This window comes from Microcebus murinus, chromosome 12 (assembly GCF_040939455.1).
Source record: "Microcebus murinus isolate Inina chromosome 12, M.murinus_Inina_mat1.0, whole genome shotgun sequence".
NCBI classification, from domain to species: domain Eukaryota; kingdom Metazoa; phylum Chordata; class Mammalia; order Primates; family Cheirogaleidae; genus Microcebus; species Microcebus murinus.
Window position 1 is genome coordinate 14,905,900 of NC_134115.1, and position 23,677 is coordinate 14,929,576.

At 45.2% G+C, this 23,677-nt stretch overlaps 1 protein-coding gene across 4 annotated transcripts in view; it reads right to left on the reverse strand.

The window, feature by feature from the left end:
• NTRK2 (neurotrophic receptor tyrosine kinase 2) overlaps window positions 1-23,677 on the reverse strand; it is a 345,071-nt gene that overhangs the window by 74,796 nt on the left and 246,598 nt on the right. For all 4 annotated transcript variants that reach the window (XM_076008574.1, XM_076008573.1, XM_076008571.1 and 1 more), the window contains 3 exons: window positions 22,889-23,019; window positions 9,019-9,191; window positions 3,346-3,580 (listed from right to left, as the gene is read on the reverse strand). In XM_076008574.1, coding sequence (XP_075864689.1) covers window positions 3,346-3,580; window positions 9,019-9,191; window positions 22,889-23,019 — 539 coding nt within the window. The remainder of the gene's footprint in view (window positions 1-3,345; window positions 3,581-9,018; window positions 9,192-22,888; window positions 23,020-23,677) is intronic.

Sequence of the window (23,677 nt, forward strand, 5' to 3'; positions counted from 1 at the left end):
GCAGAATGGACCCCATTGATACGCTACGTCAATAAGTAAACATATCCCCAGAACCAATTCCATGATAATAAATGCTTTCATGAAACCCAAAGGTGGGCAGCCATTTTGAAATTTTAGAGAATGCAAAATAAAATTTGTAATTTCTCTGCTTTCCCAGGCCACTATCAGACTGTCAGCTCTTCCGCCCATCACCTGCTTCCCTGGCCCTTCTGGCCCATCCCCACCTGTAACAGAGGCCACCGCAAGGCTGGTTCTCTTTCCTCATCCTGCGTGGGAAAAACAGACAGAAAACAAACCTACGGACCCTACAACTGCAACTGAGTCGTGACCATGGCGCGTGGGCGTGGGCAATGAAATTAATGTGGCATCTGAAGCACATTTCTTAGTGTCTGAGAACAAATAAAGGAACTGGGGGTCATTATTTCCCCCAACCATGCCAGAAGGAAGGACTTCAGGATCTTGTCATCTAAGTGGAGAATTTTCTTTTTAACAAATGGTAATAAAACATGGCAGATGGCAAAGGCCAGTGTTTTGATAATGTGTAAATGACCAAGATTAACTTTTTTTGTGCATAACGATGGTCACTATTTTGCTAGTATTTTCTTTTTCAGGCTTTTTTTCTTTTCTGAAATATAATTTAGATACCATAATGAAACCTTTTAAAGTCTACAAATCAGTGTGGGTTTTTAAAAATTTTTTTTAATATATTCACAGCATTGTGCAACTATTACCACTATATAATTCTAGAACATTTTCATCACCCCAAAAGGAACCCTGCACCCAGTAGCAGTCGCTTACTCCCTTCACCCAGCCCCTGGCAACCACTAAGGTATGTTTTGTCTCTATGGATTTGCCTATTCTGGACATTCCAAATAAATGGAATAGTGCAGAATGTGACCTTTTGTGTCTGGCTTCTTTCATTTAACATAATGTTTTTGAGGTGTGTCCAGTGTTGTAGCATGAATCAGTACTTCACTCTTTTACATTGTTGAATAATACTCCATTGTGGGGATTACCACACTTTGTTTATTCATTAATCAGTTGATGGACACAGTTGTTTTCACTTTTTAGTTATTATGAATAATGGTTCTATGAACATTTGTGTACAAGTTTTTGTGTGGACAAATAATTACAATTCTCTTGGGTATATGACCAGGAGTAGAACTGATGAGTTACAAGGTGATTTTACATTGCACATTTTGAGGAATTACGAAACTGTTTTCAAAAGTAGTTGTGGCATTTTACATTTCCAACAGCAATGTATGACAGTTTCAATTTCTCAACATCCTCCCAATGCTTGTTATTGTGTATTTTTATTACAGCCATCCTATTTGGTGTGAAGTGGCATCTCATATGAATTTTCTTTGTATTTCCCTAAAGACTAATGTTGTGCATCTTTTCATGTGCTTATTGACCATTTAGATATCTTCTTTGGAGAAATGTCTATTCAAATAGTTGCCTATTTTTTAATTGGGTGATTTATGTTTTTATTGTTGAGATTTTCAGTATTTTTTTCTCTGAATTATTTTTCTAGAAATTCCTATAGGGGAGCATGCTGGGTTCCACTTTGGGGATAAAGTGTATCTTTGTTGATTTGGATAATAATTAGGGTAAAGCATTAAGCACATACTTTTTGCCAGGCTCTTTGCAACCTTTATTAACTTATTGCTACAGAAAAAGTCATTGCTTAGGCCGCATGTTCCTACCTTAGACGCTCATCAAGATCAGCAAAGCTTTTCCTCAGGGAGTCACCCACGTGTTTCTCTGTCTCCTGAGACAGGGAGACACCCCACCCCCACCTTCCATCAAGGGAGCAGAACTAACAGAGGAGACACATCTGTTGGTAGGTAAAATCTCCCCCATGTTTGAGTTATCTGGAACAAACTAGTCATTGCTTTTAAGCTACATTTTGAACACTTGAAGTTAAGAGTGTGCCCACATTTCCTGCAAATACACCCAAGAGAATCCTTTTCAATTTGGACTCTATTCTTTCTCACCATACAAAATGTGAGCAATGCTTATCAAGGTGACAAAGGAAGAAACAATGCAAAACAATCAACAGAAGGATTTGCAGCAAGGCAATGGATATGATTTCTTTAAGTAACTGTAGCACAATTGGCTCCAGTAAAATGTAGAGGCATTAGAGGTGAGTGAGGCTGCAGGAAGGGGGACGGGAAACAAGCTGACCAAGTGCTCCTCAAAAATAAATAAAAACTAGAAGAGCAAAGGCATGGTCTTCACCAATTATGAAAGGTAGTCAAGTTCTATGCTTCATCCTCTTACGTTATACACACCCAGCGTGTTTACTCCTTTCCTGCCTATTCCTCTCTCCTTGAAAATCAAACAAAATAAGCAGGCACATCAAATTGAAGGCACGAAGTGGTGGAACACCACCCCAAATCTTCACTCCAAATATCATGACTTCAGGGTTTCCAGAAATGTCACCTTTCTGTCATACCCAAGTTCCAAGATCTCAGTTAACAAATGTGGCACACCCAGAGGGCGAGTTCCAGGTAATGAGGGGATTTGAATTCCTGTCTACAACTCTGCCCCTCCGTGCTTTCAGTAGTGGGCACACTGGGCGGCGGGACAGGACCATTCAGGAACAGGCAGGAAAAATCCTCTCACATGTCACCAAGAAGGCCACTGGCTAACTGCTTTCAGCCGAGATGGTTCTGTGCAGGGAAACCCCAGGTCCACCGTACTACTGTTTATGGGAATAAGTTCTCTCTAGTTCAAATCTCAATCAAAGGCACTCCAGACATAATTTCACAGAATCAAACCCAAACCTCAAAATCCTTTAACCTCATGCCAAGAATTCCATGAAGGCCCCAGGCACCCCTGGGAGGATTCTCATGCTGAGGACTTCTCCCTTGGAGCTGTCATGCACCACCGTGGAGAGCCATGGACAGAGCAAGATAGATGATGTGTCCCCTCAAATTCCTATGTTGAACACCGGAGCCCCAGAACCTCAGAATGTGACTGTATTCGGAGACAGGACTTTAAATAGATAATTGAGTTAAAATGAGACCACTGGGGTAGGCCCTAGTCTGACTGATGTCCGCTTACTCATACAGAGAGATGTTAGGGGTAGAGGCGCACATGAAAATCAAGGCCATGTGCAGACACAGTGAGACGGCAACAGCTGCAAGCCAGGGAGACAGACCTCAGAAGGAACTAAATCCGATGACACCTTGATCTTGGACGTCCGGCCTCCAGAGCTGTGAGAAATAAATTTCTGACACCCAGTGTGTGATATTTTGCTACGGTAGCGCTAGCAAACAAATACAGTGGGGGACCCCAAGGAAAGAGGGACCTCAGGGCTCCCTGTCTGCAGCTACTCACCCTGTAGTAGTCAGTGCTGTACACGTCCCGGGACATGCCGAAGTCCCCGATTTTCACCAGCAGGTTCTCCCCGACCAGGCAGTTCCGGGTGGCGAGGTCGCGGTGCACAAAGTGCTGGGACGCCAGGTAGACCATGCCCGCGGCGATCTGCTGGGCTATGTGCAGCATCTGCGACTGCGTCAGCTCCGTGGGCGGGTTGCCTTCGGCCATCAGCACGGCGTCAGGCCCGTGTGCCCTAGGGGAGGACACAGAAGGAGCAGCTGAGGCTTCCGCTCTTTGACCTGAGGGTCCCTCTGCCCCCCTGGCAGCTACAGGTGCTAAAAGACGCTGCCTGACTTAGCACAAAGAGGAGACCAAGACGCTTCACCCACACCTGTACCCTGGAAGTCCCCAGAGTACCCAGGCTGCTTTGTTTCCTGAAGAGTCTGGAATTCCCAGGGCCACGTGAGCCTGAATGCCCCGAACACGGACAGGCTGATGTTTCAGAGGCTCCAGAACCATGCTGGGGTCAGGCGCTGGCCAGAGCCCCTGGCCCTGAGAAGCAGTGGGTAGCTGTAGCAAAACACAAACGCTGCAACGTGCTGGGGGCGCGGCTGGCTGTCCGAGAGGGATGCTCACAGCGCCTGCAGCACAGCAGCCCCAAAGCTGACCCCTGCACAATGTCCCCACCAGCACCGGAACTAGGCGGCTTGGGGTCTCCCCTGTCCCCCTGATCTGTGGCCAGGCAGGGTTTTCAAGCTGCCCTGACTCCCTCACGCCCAGCTCAGCAGAGTCTCAGAGCATTCTCAGCCCGGACGTTCATTCCCAGAGAAAAAAATACCATTTCTCTCCTTCTGCCCACCTCTGTCCCCCCCACCTCCGGCTCAACACGCCACTGGCCAACACATAGGAGAGCTCTTCTGAATCACGATACATTAATTTTCTTGCTGGGGAAAATTTTGGGGGAGTGGTTATGGTATTTTTTCACATTTTTTTCTTTCTGTCTTATACAGCTGGCCTTCCCCCAGCTGTGGATGACTTAGGGCATCCTAACGCTGCCATGTGCTTCTGGGAGGGGAGGGTCCCAGTCCTAGGATAGCTCAGCTGTGCCCCAGCGGGCATCCTGCACGGAGCTAAGAGTGGCGTCACCGCCCGTGGCCTGAGGGGGCGCTGCAGGGCAGGGAATGAAGGCACACCGGCCGCTGCTCTGCCCTGGCGCGGTCAGGGCTTCTCCCTGGCAAAGGCAAAGAGGAGAGGAGACGATCTCCTTCAGCATATTTGGAATAAATGGAGAACATTCAAATACATCTTAAAGGGGCTGACCTCTCCCGCAGGTTCCAGACTTGATATTTGAAAGTGGGAAAGGCAGGGCTGGCTACCCAAGAACAGATGTCCCATTGTGCCCTGTGCCCGCCTCCCGAACCATTCCAGCCACCGGAATATGCCCCCTTCCATCATGGCTCAGCCGCAGTAATTCTCCTTTGCTTTGATTTTTAAGGCATCTGTCACAGACGTTCCATGCTTGTATTTTCAGGCAGTGAGCACCGCAAGAGGCCGTGGGCACTCTCCCGGCCCCAAGGAAGCCTCTTACTTTGTGCAACCTGCAACTTCCTCAAAAATACAAGGGACATTATGCTGCATGATCTCTTAAGTCCCTTCTGTCTCTAATTATCCAGATTTAAATGCCCTCTAGAGAGGAGCTTCCTGTTTTCACACAAGGCTGGTCCTAACACATTCTACCTCTACTCAAACCACAGCCCCCATTTGCTTTTTATCGCATTGAGAAAAAATACTGGAGTGCTTTGGGGCCTTCTTCAGCTCAAAATCTCTTACTAGAGGTAAGAAATCTACAGAACAGTGGCCAAAGCTCTGGGATATCTGCAGTGAATTTGGATCCTGTCCTAACACACTGGCTGTGTGACTCCAGGTGAGTTACATAACCTCTCTGGGTTTGTTTTCTCATTGTGTGAAAACTGCACCTTGCTAAGGGCATTTATGTGAAGAGGAGTTGAGACTCTGCTTGCACAGTGCTCCGTGGCCTTTCACAGGAAAGCCAGAGAGAAAGACTTTGCAGACAAAGGTTTTCTTTAAAAAAAGAAATGGAGAGACGACGTGAAAACACAAGTTAGCCTCTTTGGCCTATAACAGGGCTCTTCAGGACACCAAAAGGTTGGCCCTTCCACCTCACTAAACGTTAGTTGAGTCAGAGGCTTTCTAGCAGTGAGGGGCGGGGGAAAGTGAGGATGTTTTCACTCGTCTTACTTAACTCTCTGGGACCTCGACACCAGGAGCCGGAGCTTAAAGGAAACGTATACTAAGTGCTCCTAAACTAAGGAGGACCTGTAATAAAGACCCAGAGAATCTGGGCCAGAATTCAGCGTTTATAGATATAGTTCAAACTGTTGATTGGTCACAGTCTTATTTCAGCCCCAAAAAACTGGACTACTCTAATAGTGTCTTAGGTTTATACAAGTTAGAACATTTCAACTACTTAGCAAGGCTCAATAAATGTTAACTATTATCACTTTAAAAATACTCATCTATCTTTCCCCTCATTAGAAGGGAATGCCGGACAGATTCCAAGAGGAAAGATCTGGAACCCTTTGCAAGCAAGGAGCATGTTTACTCCTCATTTCTCACCCCACCTAGCATGGGCCTGGCCACTCTGGTGCTCAAAAGTGGCTTTTGGATGAAGAAAAAGGGTAGTAAGATAAAAATGACATTTGTCTTTATAGGTGAGTGCCAATGAGAGTTGGGAACCTTTCATAAAACTAATTTCCTGTTTCTCTTCTGGAAAGAGGACAGCCTATATTTGCAGCACATTAGCACGCCTGAGAACCTGACTCTTGGTATAGCAAACCTCTTGCTCTCAGACTTTAGTAGATTCTGAAATCAAGCAGGGTAGCTTTCCAATCATTCCATGCCCCATGCAAGATGCTGAGGGAGAATCAGGTGCCTGATCCTTCCGGAAGGCAGGAAGGAGAGCTGGGGAGAGGCTGGCTGAGTGAGAAAGTGAAGGAATCTAGTTGCAACACACGCATGTGGGTGCACCCCCCCCCACACACACACAGCTCACAGAAGCATTTAATTACATCCAGGTGAGTACATTTGGATTCATTATGCTACAGTTTGGGGAAAGCATCCTTTTGAATTAGGGATGTAGCCTGGGAAATGGGAACAAGGGGAAAATATTTCTCCTAGGAGCAGCTAGACCTCAACCAAATTCAGCTTCCTTTCTTCCTTTCATGTTAGCTCTGACAAGACAAAGTGCAAAAGCTGCCATCTCCTGTCCTATCACCTATGAGAAAAACTTTGCTGACATGGGACAATGCGTTCGGACTGTCTGGGAAGACTACAGATTGGCTGCACATTCCAGTCTCACCTGGCACCCCTCCACCGACACGGTCACAGGAGGAGCAGAGGGTGGGATCCACCCCGCGAAGGGGAACGGAGTTGCACATGTATCCACGAGGCTCGAGATGGCAAAAACGATCCAGATGGCACTAACCACGTGATGACACTTCTAAAAACAGCAGTACACTCTCTCCCTTCCACTGCTCTCGTAGTGACTGCCTGATGACTTAAACTGCTCAGTGTCCCAATCTCCCAGAAGATGCGCGAAGCTGACGAGGGCTGGGTCGTGCGCAAAGCCCTCTCTGAGTGCCCATGGAAACGGGAGGAAGACAGAGAGGTCCGGGTGTTGCCATGGCATGGAAGGTGTCACTTCCCCAGGATTTTGGATCCCTCAACCAAAACGAAGAGGAAAATGTGGCAGAGTGGAGGGTTGTGGGGACAACATGTGTCGATTACCTCCCAGTCCCACAGCGCTGACACCAGCCCTTCAAATGGGTTAAATTATATCCCTTTCACAGGAGAGGAAACAGAGTCCAACAAGGGCAGATAATCAGTCTGCCTCCAACACCTTTCCTGTTTCTCCTACGGATTACTATCGGCCAAGATACCACAGGCAGCACATCTGCTCATAGCTCAAAAATGAGGTCCAGCTAAATTTTAAAGAAAATAACACGTGAGAACCAGACAAGAGCTAAAAAGGATCTAACTCAGACCCACCTGAGAAGTGACAGCGTCGTGGGCTGGAGACTTCTTTAAGGGACACCCGCAGCTGATGCGGAACAGAGAGAAGAACCCAGGCCCTTCCAGGGAGACCTCAGGTCTCCTGCCCCTCACTACTGGGAACTCTCACTCTTTAGGTTTCCGATCTCACACGTGCCACTTGCCTTTGTGCCCCTGCTTAGGTGCCAATAAAAGTGTCGCTTGGTTTCCTTCACCAAGGAGCACCTGGCTCAGTGCATTTCTGCTCTCCCTCCGTAGATGGCAGACGCAGGGGAAGAACATTCACTGTGGGCTCTCCCCGCGTGATCACTAACTTCCCCGTCCTACCAAATGTAGCCCTCCTTGTGCTGTCTCTTGCCGGGCAGCTGTGTTACCAGTGGAAATCATTCCTGGAGGAGTCCAAGCACCCGCCTATTGAACACTTCCTATTTGCTCCTACGCCAAGCACTTTCTGTGCTTATTCTAGTTCAGTCCTCGTGGCTACCCTACCCTCATCAGAACAGCTGAGAAACGTGTCTGAGGTCACTCAGCTAATGAATGCCAGAGCTGAGACTCAACTTCAGCTCTGTCTGGAGATCAAAACCCCTGGGGGTGTCATCACACCACACTGTCTCCTCATGAGTCACTCACAGCACCCCCCGCATTGTGGGAGTTAGCCTGGCTGTTTCAAAGCAACTTGACCTTTCCTCCTGGGTTATGCTCACTCCAAGCTCTTTCTCACTTTCACTATCCTGTGGCATCTCTCAGTTCTCTGTACCCTGCACTCGAGGGAGGGCTGAACCAAAACTCAGTCAGCCAATGCTAGAATTCCAAGCGACACTAACCTTATTTAATAGCCCAATGACTCCCTTCTGGCGTCAACATTTTCTCTCCCTTGCTTTGCCTCCTTCTAAAGACCCTGCTCACTCTGAAGGTGAAGGTGTGCATCTTCTCGTGCCCTTGGGGGCTCAGCACCAGCCAGTCCTGAGCCTTCAGTGGCCCTCATGCCACATGTTGTTCTACTGCCTTCCTTCTGGAGCTCTGGTTCTTTGGATGCAGATCATCCCACTGTAGATGCTCAGGAGTGTTGGCACCCTGGTTATTCTGTTTTGGCCTCAGAATGAAGTCCAGCCGTGAATTCTCCAGTGATTTTTCTACTTCCCGCCCCCCTAGTTTATTCCATGGTCTGGCAGCCCCAGACTCCTCACTCTCACCCAACTGCACTTTTCACAGTGACACCTGTGTACCTTAGCTCCCACTGTTTCCTTTGCCTTAAGTAGCATCCTTCTCTCATCTACCTGGCAAACTCCCACAGATCCTCTAAGGCCCATCTCAAATGCACACATGTCACATACTAGTTCATATGGTACACGCTCAATAAATGCAGGTTGAATTGAATCGAATCATTAGCATCACATTATGTAGACATAGTTGACGAGGGAAAAAGAGCAACACTGTGGCCTTCTTTTATCCTTTGTTCCTTTCCTGGCATGCTTGGTGTGGTTACCAGGGGAGACTCTTCCAGAGGAAGCTCTGGGGGCCCCTCCACCCTTCCCAGGAACACCCTCTGGCTGTCTAAGCCCTGAAGTCCTGCTCCTTTCTGGAGCCCTCCACCCCCAGCCCCTCACTGTCTCTCCATACCTGAGGAACTTGTTGAGGTCCCCGTGCTTCATGTACTCAAAGACCATGATGAGCGGGTCGCCCTCCACGCAGACGCCGTAGAACTTGACGATGTGCTCATGTTGGAGGTTGGTCAGCAGCTCAGCCTCACGGTGGAAGTCCTTTCGTGCATTGTCGCTGGCGTCCTTCAGCGTCTGTTGGCAGGGGCGGAGAGGGAAGAAACCCAACACATTACACCGAGGATGTCAGAGATTGGAAAATAGCCTAATTCCCGAGAAAGAGCATTTATATTAATAACTGAGGAATAATCCCTATGTGTACACAAAGCTTTACAGTTTGTGACAAACTTTCACAAATGTTCTCTCATTAAGTTACAGACAGGAGCTCTCTTTACAGTCCTCATCCTTTCAAACCCTGGCCTGGACCCAATGATTGCCCTGGGCTTCCCTTTCCTTTGGGTACCTGTTGTGTTTTCTGTGATGCTATGTGCTGCTCATGTCTGCTCATAAAACCTTTCAAAAACTTTATATTATGAAAATATTCACTAGAAAGAAGAGTACAATGAATGTGCATGAACCCATCTCCAGCTTCAGCAATGATTATTTTGCTGGTCTGGGTGTAGCAGTCTAAGGAGCCTTCTCCAGCCCGTGCCCCAAAATGCCACTGGCTCACAAAATGTCCCTGCCCAGTGAGCTGCAAGGAGACTAGTCATGCTGCCCCAGTGAAGATGGTTAGAAGCATGCCCCTGCTCAGATCACTTGGTCACCACAGTGTCACAGCAGGGTGAAGATGGCACTTTGACGCCACACAGTGTGCTCAGGTCTTGCATGTGCCCATCACGGAGCAAGAACTGTGACAGCATCAAGAAGGCAATGACCCAGATCCTAGCCTCCGGCCATTATGGGCAAATAGGGAGAAAAGACACGTATATAAATAACTATGATTTGAACTAAAAGCCCAGTGTCCTGAATGGACAAGCTCCTGTATCTCTGCCCAGCTTGATCCCTTGACACTCCTCTTATGAACTATCTGCAGCCCAGATGACAACCGGCCATGCCTCTCTGCCTTTGTACATGTTCATTCCCCAGCCTGGAATGCTATCTTGGGTGTGGCTGTTAGTGTGGGAAGTTGGACCCCCCACCCTTTGCCAAACCTGTCCACTCCCTAATGCCTGGAACTTATGAATACGCTGCCTTTCATGGCAAAAGAGACTTCACAGGTATAATTAAATTAAGAGTCTTGATGGAGGTGGGGATTATCCAGGTGGACCCAATGTCATCAAAGGTCCTTATAAGAGCAAAGAGAGAAAAGATGCAAGGACAGTAGCAGAAATCAGAGAGGAGAGAAGAAGCCACACTACTGGCTATGAAGATGGAGGAAGGAGCCATAAGCCACCATGTTGGTGGCATCTAGAAGCTGGAAGAGGCAAGGAAATAGATTCTCCCCTAGAACCTCCAGAGGAAACCAGCCCTGCTAACATCTTGACTTGAGCTCAGTAAAACTGATTTCAGATGTTGGACGACAAGAACCGTGGGAGAAATAACTTGTGTTGTTTAAGCCACTGACTTTGTAGTCATTTGCCACAGCAGTCATAGGAAACTAATACACATGGCATATAGCCAGCAGTCCTCCAAGACTCAGCGCTGCCACCTCTCTGGGAAGTGTTCCCTGACCACCCCTCATTGGTGTCGCAACCCTTCCTCCCCCAGGACTGGGTTAGATGACCCTTCCAGGCGCACCTCATACCTATTTCCATCATATTGCTGACTGCAATACAGTCTAATTACATGCTTGCTTGACTTTGGCATAGAATGTGAGCTCCTTGACCCAGAGGCTGAGCCTTCCACCTCTGCGTTGCCAACACTTGGAAAGGCACAGGGCAGGTATTCAGAAGATACTTGTGGAATAAATGATAAAGGCCACGAGAACTAAACCTGGGCAGCAAATGAGTTCAGAGAGGCATTGGTTGCTTCTGATTGAGGAGGAGGAGGGAAACCCGAGGACTCCTTCCAGTAGAAATGAGTGTGTGAATCCTGTCTCCAGGGAGACTGCAATCAGTCAGTACCAAGGTCAGATGGCAAATGCGAGCATCCGTGTTCACACCAATTTGCCATTGGAATGGAATGAAAGCACTGTCATCCATCAGATAACATGCTAACTACAAAACTAAACACTATGTCCAGGAGCTGAGAACACGGCTGGGTCCCTGGTGGTCATTTTCTAGACCACTGCGTGGACTCTGCTCTCCCCGAGGGGACATCCCTGACCTGAACCACCTATAGACCTTGGGATGTGTCACAGGTCAAGATCCCTGGGGAGCAGGCTGAGAGGAGATCGGCAGGAGACAGTTATTGGGGCATGCTCTCGGGATCCGCACCGGTGGGAGGGTGTGGGCAGGGGTGAGGTGGAGTCATGATGCAGTCTCAGCAAAAGCCTCACCCGCCCCTACGGGCTGCCCCTTCAAAGTCGGTCTGACTTGTGCTAAGGGGGCTGAGTCTTTATAGCCCTTTATGAATCAGTCATTGGATGCCCGCTCCCCGAATGGAACTTCTGGGCCCCCTGAGGGGCAGGGAGCTGAAGACTGTCAGTTGTAGCAACCCGGGCAAGTCCTTCCTTCAGAAGAGGGGCTGTGGGGCTCCCCACTGGGTCCACCACGGGATGAGTTTTCAGCATGCAGTGTAGCACGCCCATGGCTGCTGGGGGCTGCTCGCCACACAGGAGGGGACCGATGCCTACGCAGGGCCTGCCTCATGTCAGCCACACGAAAACATTGGCATGGTGGAGGCAGCCACAGATCACAAAGCATTTTCTGCTGCCATCGTCACAGAATCTAGCATTTTCCTTAACTGCCTTTAGCAGAACCTAAAGTTCTCCCTCCAGTGGTGACCTGACCCAAGGAGACAGAAATCATGGGAGCAGCTTTCGTTAGACCAGAGGCAGTTGCTTCTTAGGCTGAATTCTGGAGATACCATTCCAAAAAAAAAAAAAAAAAAGGGTCTGGTGACCGGATTCACCATTTTCACTTCACTATAATATGTGATTTTCTGAGAAGTGTCTCTACAAGCACCACCAGCTCTGCTTCGAAAAGTGAGGGGAGTTGGGCCAGCAAGTGCTCAGAGAGGCCATAAAGCGTCCATGGTCCCGTTGCCATGGAAACAGCGCATTTCTTCATTCAATTACAAAATGAACAGTGGCCGAGAACCTGGGGTCTGGATCTCTGCTCCCTTGAAACTATGGGAACTGGGTTTGTCCCAGCCCCTCCGCTCTCCCTGAACTGGCCAGTTTAGTTAGATCCAAACTAAACTTTACGTCCCTGTCGCAGAGGGGAGTGATGTGTTGGTTTTATCCATGGGCATGCTTTTGGTTATTTTTCTTTTAAATCCACCCACTGTTTTGTTTTGCTGAACTTCTCAGTAGAAAAACAGCAGAAGAGGCAAGGAGATGCACTGGGAGGAGGTGGAAGAGCTGGAAGTCATCATCGCCGGGTCCTTCTCCTGGGCTCGTGCAGCGAAACACACACACCAGAGCATTCCTCAGACTTGCATTGTGGTTGTGGGTACATGTCTGTCTCCCATTCCTTTGACAGTGGAAGTGTGGTCTGTTCACTTGTTTTTAATCACTGGCTGCTTAACCTAGTGTCAGGCAACTAAAAGAACCCCTGACACATGAGGTCTGTGCAAAGCAGAGAGAAAAAAGCGTGGGGAAGGAATGACAAGTGGATGGTCATCTGGGAAGGCTGAATGTGGGCCCAAATAAGAAGTGGAAATGAAGGCAGGGCCAAGAAAGAGAGCAGGTAGAAGAAGCTGCTTCCAAGGTCGAGGGGGGCTGCCCAGTGCACTCTCTCCTGGAAAGCTGACCCCAGACATCTGTGTCCTTCCAGTCACAGTGAAAATCCTAACCATTGTGGTGATCAAAGAGAAGGAGTTCTAGCTTAGAATCAAAAGATCCAAGTTCAAATCCTGGCTGTGCCCTGGACCTCTCTAAACTCTGTTTTTCTTCTCTGTAGAGTGAGGGTAACAATATCTCCCTGTAGTTCACAGGGAGAATGGGGTGAGGTCGTGTAAGTTGGGATGCTTCCCAGAGTTCCTGGCAGAGACTGGCATTCGGGTGATTTGAATTTGAAACCTCAACCAAGCCTGCACTCAGTTTTCTCACCCAAGGATCCAAGGGGGCCAAGAGATGCATGGATAAGGTGTGGTACCAACCTAAGGCATGAGGACAGGAGTGTAGCTGGAGCTGCTACCTTCTCCTGGATGGCCTGCGAAGCTCCTGAAAGCATCAGACTGCACACTCAGATCCAGCCCTTGGCCTGCAATGCCTTCTCAGAGATGCAGCCTCTTTATTTAGCGGCTGCGCTGAGTCACTGAGGTAGCTCATTTCTAAGGCCTTGGCCTGTCTTTGTCCATGAGTGGGAACAGGTACTGACCCTTTTAGGTCATGATCACAAGTCATGAACAAATTCTGTGTGTAATCTTTCTGCCCAAGTTTTAGCTATGTAGTGTTGGTTTGGGAATGCTAGATTGTGTGCATGTGTGTGTTTATGTGTGTATGTGTGTGTAGGGCGGGGGGGGGGAGATAGGGACAGTGAAAGAGGGAGGGATGGAGAGAAGGAAGGAGAGAGACCAGGGTTTTCTTTTTGTGAGCACCAACCTGAAAGAGTTAAGAAGCATCTAATATTTCCATGTCCCCAAAGGAAAAGGAGCCCATTCTTGGTGCAATATCAAAAGCTGTGTTTTAGTAACATTTTTGGAATTAAGAGAGGAGATTTCATTATTCATGGGACAAATGCATCCCACAAACCTGGCCTCATCCTATATGCCCATCCATTTTTGCATGTTTTTCTAAATTATGATTCAATTCTATTTTAAGAGATTCAGAAAATATGGCAGTAACAACTTGGGCAAAATCATCTTCTGAATTTGGCACGCTAAGGGCAGAATTTTTCTAAGGGTGGAACCCTAGCCAGATAGCAATCAGAAGCTAGAAAATCCTGCTATCAACCCTATTTATAAAAATCATCTCTGTTTTAGTACCATGGCTGATTGTCATTTCACTCAATTATGTGAGGCTTGGCTGGTTCCCTGAATCCCTTGGCAATGGGCTGAGGCCATGAATATGGGGTGGCAGCTTCCTTCACTGACAATTCCCTCCACTCAGGTTCATTTTGACAGGCATATTTGCCTGATCACTGAGCATTGCTATTTTCTTACTCCTACTGCCTGCTTTGTAGCTTCATTTCTTCTTATTCCTGGTGAGTTTCCTGACACCCCAAAGCTGCCGTTCTTTCTGAAGACATTCACGAGGGAGAGGTCTCCTCCAGAGCGACAGTGAGATACTGCCTGGAGTACATAGCGATTCAGAGTTGGAACAGGGGAGCAGCACGAAATACGCTTCAGCACAGCGCTGAGAAACTAGTGAGGGTGAAATAGGAGTAAGGGCAAAAGCAAAAAGAAAATCAGAATTCATCTGAAATGCTTCAGCAAAATCTTAAGGTTAGTGGGAAGCTGGTAAGAGAGGCAAGAGGGCTTCTTTGAAATCACTGGTTTGATAGCACATTGTAGGACACGACAAATGATCATGCATTTCAAAGTATAGGTGAGTTAGGAGGGACAAGGTAAAGCAGAGATTGTGTCCTTTTTAAAATACTGATCTCATATTCTTCTTATCTGATACGTTTTAGAGCACATAGAGGCAGAATGTCTTTGTTAAGGTGAAAGACAAAATATAGAAGATATTATTATGGTAAGACCTCACTATGCCCAATTCTCACCACAGTGTTGAGAACGTAAATGGAAATGAATAAACTCTCAAACAAGGAAACCAAGATGCATGAGAATGTTTGGTTAATATACCCAGGTTCCTCTGGGTCAGGATCACTGGGTCAAAATCTATTGCTAATGAAGAATCTTTATGCTTCTAATATCTTCTGGACATGTACTATCCAATATAGTACCCAACAGCCACATGTGACTAGTGGTCATTTTTTAAAATTTGGCAGGTCCAAATTGAGATATGTGTTAAGTGAAAAATACACACCAGATTTTGAAAACTTTGTATGAATAAAATAATGTAAAATGTCTCATTAATATTTTCTATTACTAATATGCTGAAATGATAATATAATGTCGAGCTAAACTATATTGATAAAATAAATTTGTTTCTTTTTGCTCTTTTAATGTTAATATTAGGAAATTCAAAATTACAAATACGACTTGCATTTGTGGCTCATATTATATTTTTATTGGATTGCACTGTCCTATAAAAGCCACTTCTGTAAGCTATTAATGGGTCAATCTCTTCTTGGAAACATTAGAAAACACTTCTAAAATACAAAATTGAAACTGAATTAAGGCAGACTCCCTTCTTATAAGTGTGTTCCAGATAGTGATTAGCCAAGCATTTAGAGCAAGCCTTGGTCACGATGCTGCATGATTCTTCTAATGGATAGGGTCTTCCCTAAAAAATGGCAGAGAAAGTGTCTATCAAATTCTTACAAAAGTGGAACTTTGGAGGAGTATATGTTAATAAATTCAGAGATAGAGAGAACTTGATAAAATAAAATCTCAGAATCCAGGGTAAAGGCAGTAGTAGGTAGCAATAGGTAGCCTCCCAACATTCCTACAAGCGTGACAACTAATTAAATGATCACGTGAAGATAATAATGAGGAACGTTCAGATAGTGCTTGCTATGTGCTAGGAACCGGTACTCTGTGTATATCAACTCAACTAATTGTGTGTAAGTGTCCTTTGAAAGGATCTTAATTGTGTACCAGGTGACAACCTTCGAATACAAGATTTGCAGCCTGGGTGTTGACTGCTATTATCTTTATTTTCACAGCCATCCTGGCTCTTATGGCTCAGATCTAACAAGCCAACCATCCAAAGGGAAGTAGGAGGTTAAGTTCTAACTCCTGTATGTCAAAATACTTGCAATAATTTGGGGGATAAAACTGATGGTTTATGTTTGCATGTTACATCAAGTTGCATATTAGAAATGATAAGTCTTTGAAAGACAGAAAACTAATGCCTAGCAATTGTCATATTAGAGAAATGTTGAATCAAAAGAGTAAATCAGAAGTTAACTTCCAATGAGGACAACCGCAATATATTTATAGGCTTTAAGTACGTCAGAATAAAATTGTCAGAGACCATTTCACTTGCCATACAGGAGCTGGTGGATCATGGTAGAGCATGACCACTTGTGAGTGGTCTACCATGACACAAGACCACTTGTGAGTTGGTCTACCATGTTAAAGTGAATTAAACAGCAGCACAATTATTCCAATGTATACTTTCCAAAGACACAAAGGTTTGAAACCAATCTTCAAGCTATGTTTGATGACAGATGAGTTCACATCAGAGTGAAACGTACTGTTTTGGTTTTAGATTTTCTGGAAAGATGTGGATAAATTGGAGATAAGCCAGAAATGAAGGTGATTAACGAGACAGAAAACAGATCCCTGATAAAGGTTAAAAGTTGAAGTTACTGAGAAACGGAAATTGATGGGGCAACTTACTAGCAGGGGCCTACCTGATTCAGGCGCATAAGGGATTCTTACAAGAAACAGGACACTCTCCATCTTACAGCACACACGTTTGCTCACACGCACACACGCCAGAAAAGAACGCACTTCAACCAGAGAACAATGAAAATCTACGAAACAATGTCTGGATAAAAAGACAATCACAAACACTGTTAAAAGCTCCACAAATTCTGTTCCTAGAGCCTTGTAAAGGTAGAATTCATAGTCAGTGCTTTCTGCAACATCGTGTCCTGTGTAAGCACACAAACTATTTTGTTAGTTTTTAGGGCAATGTTGACAAATGTCCTCTTATTAGTAAATAACTCATCTTTTCAGCATCAATTTTCTTTTTGTGGGAACAAGGATTTCACGTGCCAATGTAAATGGAAAAGTGGTAAGGACGCACAAGAGGAGGAAGGAGTGGGAGAGGGACATCACAATCAATGAAGAGGTGAGAACTGATACGATGACTTTCGTGAAAAAAGAAAGGATGAGAATAGCCATCTGTCTTAGAAATAAATCCGCTGGGTAGAGCACTCGACTCAATGAGCTCTTGATGCTCTTTCTCACCTAGGAATTTTTTTTCACTTTTCCAGAATTGGAGAGAATGAGCTTTATGCTGTCCTTACCCAGTTTCTGAGACAAGTTGCCCTAGTCACTTCCTTTCCCAAAGGTAGCCTCTTTTGTACCGGGCGGCCACCCTCGATGACTGTGTTGCACGTAGGTGTCCTGGCATGAAGACTAAATGGCAATACAGATGACTAATTGGAATAATTGGGCCCACAGTATTTCCCTTCTTGGAGAATGAGCATGTGACTCACAGACGGTCTGAGCAGTAGTTGGTGTGGAAGCAGCGGTCAAATATCAGGGAGCAGCAGTGGCAAGAGACAGCTGCACTGCATTAGCAGGGGAGCCCAGAGGAGAATCTCAGAGGCCCCTGCTGAGAAGATGAAGGGACAGTCACCAGGGCTGCCTCAGATCCTGAGTGAGCTTTTCGATCCCAACTGTTCCAGTCGCAGGGAGGCCTGGCTACCCTGCAGCTCCTGCTTGAGTTGGTCATCTTTCATTTCTTCTTGCCAGATCTTATCCCCTTTCTTTCGGTTAAGGAATCCTTAACATTCTTCCAGGCAGCCAACCCTCCCCCACATTCAGCCCGTGTGTGTTTGGTAGAGCTCACCCCGTCTTCCGTTTCTAGAGGTGGGCATGCCATGCAGGCTGGCATAGTCAGATACTCCGTTCCTCTGGCCAGAGGACTGGGACACAACCAAGATGAGCAAGTAGGAGTAAGCCCTTGGATTTTTGCATAACTCTTGGAAGAAGTTATTTCATTTGGGCTGCTAGGATGGCAGGATTGAAGCCGATAGCCATTGCTGCCAGATTTTTACCACAATGTGGAAAGAACCTTCCTGAGAATGAATCTGATATAGAAGAAACCAGAGCCAAAGGATGGAGAAAAGAGAGAAAGAGAAGAGCATTGTTGATTCCCTGCATCCGGCAGTGCCTGAAGCTAGGATACCAGCAGCTAGGTTTTCTAGTAGAATGGATTTCCAGTATCCAATAAATTCCCTTTCCTGCTTAAAACAGCTTGAGTAGAGTTTCCAATGAGCACGATATTATTCTCTTTATTAAAGCTGATTATGATGTTTTGCTTGTATTCCCCTGAGGCCAAACCACTCCCTCAGAAATCTGGTTTTCCTTATTTCCACTTACTCCCTCGAATTAAATTTCTACTTGGGAAAATATGAAAGTGCCCCTCATGCCTATATACAAATGAGCATAACTAATATACTCCTTTATATTATTTAATTAGTGGCATTGTGTTCAATTTCCTCGATGTGATTTACTAAGGTATGTGTAGAGTTCTATCAATGAAAGTGTGCCACACAATGAGCACTGGATGGAGGTTTAGCCCTAGGTCTGACATTAAATGACATCACTTAAGCAATGTGACCTTGTTTGGGTCATTTGTCTTGCTTGGGTTCCTGTTCCCTCATTGGCAAGTGTTCAAGTTAAGCTAAAGAATGTCAATAATTGCTCTCTCTATATAGTGATATAATCATTTCTAAGATGATTTCTCATTAGATTACAGTATTCTCTATATATCATCTTCACAGGTGCTTTCAGCTATAAAATTCTATGACTATCAATAGATCATCAAATTATTTCTTTACCTAGAAATGCCAACTGCCAACTCTGAAATTTCTTGAAGTGTTATTATTTCCATGGTCTGTTTTTCCATTCATCCACTACTCAGCCACCCAGCCTTCTCTTCATCCATTCAGCAAGCATTTATTGCATGCTGCTACTTATTGGGCACTGTGCTAACAGACACAGTTCCCACCTTGGGGAATATGCCACTTGGTGATGTGCAAGAGGGCTTATCAGTTAACTTTCCCCAAACCCTTGGTGGAGAAAAACAACATCATTTTCTCTGTTGACAAGAAGGAATTCAAAAACATGAAAAGCAAAAATCCTAAGTCGTATCCCCAAGAAATGCACTTGCTGAATTCAGATCTCACTATTTTTTATTTTGCCAAGTCTTCTTCTTGTGCAACACCTGCAACTTGCTTTGACTTGCACCTTGAGGAAGTCACTCAACTTCCCTGAGTCTTGGTTTTCTCATCTATAAAACATGAGGCTTGGGTTTTATATACGATTTCCAAGTTATCTCTCATATTCAGCACTTTATGTCTCTAGAAATACATCCGAGTTACTGGGGAAGGAGAGGAGGGAACATGAATCCCACAAAGCACACTTGTGGCTGCATTTAAAAAACAAATATCAGCATACATTCATAGTACAAGGGAATGTTGTCGGAACTATAGCTATTGAAACACAGGTTGGATGGAGCCAAAAATAGCTAAGGCAGCCACAGTTAATGCAGGGAAACTGCCATGAAGCGTTTCCTTGGCAATTGACTTACTTAAAGGTAAAGCAACTCTGTTTGATCAAAGACTGGTTTCTCCGTTTCTCATCCTCTCTATGGGTTCTTTGAATGTAATTCAGTGTAAAGGCAAAAAAATGGCTGAAAAATCCATTCCTCCACAAAACAAAGGTCATCCAAAAATATCAAGAAAAGGGCAAACCGGTTGGATGCAAACAAGGAGGTACTTTCACAGGAGAGGCCGGCTCGGCCCCCGCTGCCCTTGAGTGTGCTTGCACCATCTTAGGACCACTTCCATCCTAAACAGCTTCCTATGGATCGCTCTGGAATCACTGGCACTAGAATTTACAGGAGTCTGACATCTGTCAATCTGATTGTACAGCCTTGGATTTCAAACCAGAGTCAGCTCCTTCTAGAGAAGGAAAAAGGACAATAGCTGCTATTCCTTAGCATGCATAATCAATGCTGCAGGGGTTGCTAAGCAACAGCAGAAAGGCTGTCAAACATCCCTGGTGCCTCCAGTGGAAGAGGAGTGAGCCCAGCAGCCACTCCACAGAGGTAGAGGCTGCGCAGGCCCTGGAAGCTGCCTTTGCTTTGTTTCATTCCTTAAAAAAAATCCCTTTCTTGTGGTCAGGGATGAACCGTAGATATTTCCCTCCCAGGCTCCTTTAGATAGTCTTTGCATAATATACTTTCAATTGGCCCAAAGCCCTAAAAAATGAGCAGGTCAAGCTGGCGAGAGGCAGCGCTGTGAAAGGTCCCTGGGTTACTCTGATCCAATTCACCCTGGAGCTTGTGGAAGATCCAGCTTGTGTCCCTTACAAGGCTGCAGCCTCTGAATCCCAGAAAACTGAAATGAACCTTCTTTCAGAAGCTTGGAATTATTCTAGCAAACATAAGCCAAACCTATTATTTCAACAAAAATTCACATGCGGGGTCACTGACATGAGATTTCTTAGGTTAGTGACCATGAAGTTAGTATGACTTTTTAGTCTGCAGACATTTTGTCTTCCCTATTTGAGATGACAGTTTCATTTGAATTTTAATAAGAAGGGGACTAGCAAAGAGAAGAAGTCAGGATTTGATAAAGGGATTCCACCACCACCTCCTTTTTGGTTCTTTTTTCCACGTTGATTAACAATCACTCATTATCACAGGCCATTAATTTGCAAACACTTATTTGGGAAAGCCAGGAGATACTTGAAGACTAGGTCCTGGGTGTGTTGCAGAGGTGGTATTGGGGGTTTAATTGAGATCTAAATCAGAGAGGGGCCTCCCTGACAGTGGTGATGTCAAATATGCCTAAGCAGAAGCTCATGGTGGACAGGAAAGTGGAATGCTGTGTGGTCTCCCTTAAGGCCAGGCCAGGTAGCGGTGGCTAAACATTGCTGTCACCAGCTAACCCTTCACCCAGTAGTCCAAGCCCTGAAGTCCTGTTTTAGCATGTGTTTAGAGGGAAATGTGACACACAGGTTGAAGGTGCCCTATATTTAGCTATGCAACACCCTCTCCTTAAGGGCACTGCAAGAAGTACAGAGAAGTAGGAAGAGGATAAGGAATGGTACTAAGATGAAAGGCTCAACCCACAGAGAAATTTTTTAGATCTATCTCTTTATCTGGCTGAGATTTTTTCCAACTATTCCTACACTATCATCTAGGATTCTCTAATCTTGCAGGATTTTCTCACATTCAAAGATGTCCACCTTGCGACACTGGGAAGTGAATTCTAGAGTCTGAAGGCCTGACTTAGCTTCCTGGGTGGCCTCCAAGAAGCAGCACAAAATGTGAGCCCAGAATACGATCCCAGGGTCTTCAGTTTCCTTGTCTGTAACACATGGCTAGGCTAGGATTACATGTTCCCAAAGATTCTTCCAGCTATAACATTTGATCAGACTATGAATTTACAAAAACAGAGCCACCTTTTGGTCCAATTGAACCAAAAGGAAAAAAAAAAAAAAGATAGAAGCAGAAGAAAGCAAAGACTGCAGACCTAACACTGTCGAATGTTCTGAACATTTTGTGCTAAAAAAAACAACAAAACTTTTTGAGTAAATGAAAGAAAAGAAGTAGTAGCAATCACAGCAATTAAACATCTCCAGAACCACTGCATGATTCTGACTTTGCACCTTCTACCCCATTTGATTTCACCTCTTTTCCTCACTCCCCTGTGTGCTCTCCCCCTCCATTTGCTTATCTTGGGGAGACAATATTTATTTGATATATTTTACATGTACCATCCCTAGAAAGGTCTGTCCTTTATTCACCCCGAAGTGCAGCTGTTTGGAGGCTTCTCTGAGAGTTTAGGAGTATCATGTCACCCTGGTTAGTATATTTAATGACAAAGAAAGCAAATGCACAGTTTTTCCATCTGGATGAACCATAACAGAAACTATTTAGGATGGGTAGATCCAAGAATAATCTTATTTATCTCCTCAATTACCCCTTAGGTATACCCTGAAACACTTGAATGCTAAGTATAGCAGTCATTTGATTTTTAAAAATGAGAAGTTGGCCTGGTTATAACTAGTAAACAAATGCCATTCATACAAAAATGTTCCCTGTTTGGCAGATATAAAAGACAACAAAAAACTCAATCATCTTATATTAAACCAAGAAGTTACATTTTAGTACAATTGGCCATGTCCATATTCATTTGGCACTCAATTCATTTTCTAAATATATGCTTCTTTTAAGTCTTTTATATATATTACTCAATACTTTGGTGAATTTTTTTTTTAATTTTGATAATTCATGTGTAAAATATCTGCTCAAGTTGTTTGTGCTATTTTTGTTAATTCTTATGTTTTAGAGAGCTCAATGGAAACTTTATCTTTATCAATAATAATGTTTATCTTATCGAAGGCCACGGTTACTTTTTTTGAGTTTATGAGGATACGTCTATGATAAAGGACTTTTAGACTTGTTTATTTTAGTGAGAGCCCCACGTCTCCTAGGATGGCAGAGTCCACAGGAGATGCTGTCTACTCCGGATGAAATCATGCCTGCGATATGGGGCCTTGGAAACATCTGGGAGGGACAAGGTAGAGAACTGAGTGGAGCAGAGGCTGAGAGGGTAAATAAAGTCCACAATTCTCCCTTCTGGACCATGAACCTGAGAACAGCTTTAGCTGAGCTTGGCAAAAGCACCAAGCAATCTGGGAAGACAAGTTTGATTCTTCAAGACTTAGCTGGTTGAATTCTGTTTGACCTCACCAACTTAACATCCAGAATTTAGTTAACATGGATTTGGAAGAGTAGCTTAGAGCTATTTATAGCCTGAAGACTGGTCAGTTGCCCCTGAGAAGAACCTCTGATGGTTGAATATGACCCAAGTATCCTTCCCACTGCCCGGTTAGTTAAAGGAATTTGAATACATCCACCATAGCAGACACAATTTGCTCCTGAATTGGCTACTAAAATAAAATAAAACTTCCACACATTAGTGAGACCATGGATAATGAGACATTCTGGAATGTTCTCTTACCTTCACTGCCACCAAGATCTTGTCCTGTTCAGGACAGAGGTTATAGCATTCAGCTAGGAAAACTTTTCCAAAGGCTCCTTCGCCTAGCTCCCTTTTCAGAACAATGTTATGTCGCTTGATGTGCTGAACAACTGTAAAACAAAGACAGAATGGAAATTGGAATAGAAGCTTGCGGAGGGGAAGGCAAAGGGCAGGGAGTCAGTGGCCTGCGCCTGAGTGTGCAGGCCCAGGGTTCTCTCCTCTGCATACACTGAACCAAAGGAGAAGCTCATCGTTCATCTTCATAGTCCAGCCCAAATGCCCGGAAGGAGGTTTCATCAGCTTGCTCTCTGGAATTCAATTATTGTTTTTGATAAGACTAAAGTAGAGGCCTACCTGTTGGCTACAAAATATCATCAATGAACGCTACAGACTAGGGAAGGGGAGAAATGAGAATGAAATTAACATTAGTGGCAAGCCTCTTTATAAGTCAGATTCTTTGCATGTATTTGTTAGTCATGTGTCTGGTGGGGCAAGGCAGAGACATAGCCGGGAATCCCTAATTCTTTGTTAAGCCATCTCAGACTCCTAAGGGAGATAGGCTCAAAGGACACAAAGGGGAAAATGCAAGATCTCTGCAGTGTTAATTAAGGCTTTGGCCTCACCCAAGTTTTAGCCTTCTGTGAGGTGAGATAGACCATGGTTGAGCCCCAGTGACTTCTTTTGCTTAGACCAGAAATAGCCAGGCTGTGCTAGAAGCTGGCTTTCTTAGCCCCTTCCTAAAGTCAGGCCCCAGTCCTGGCTCTCCAA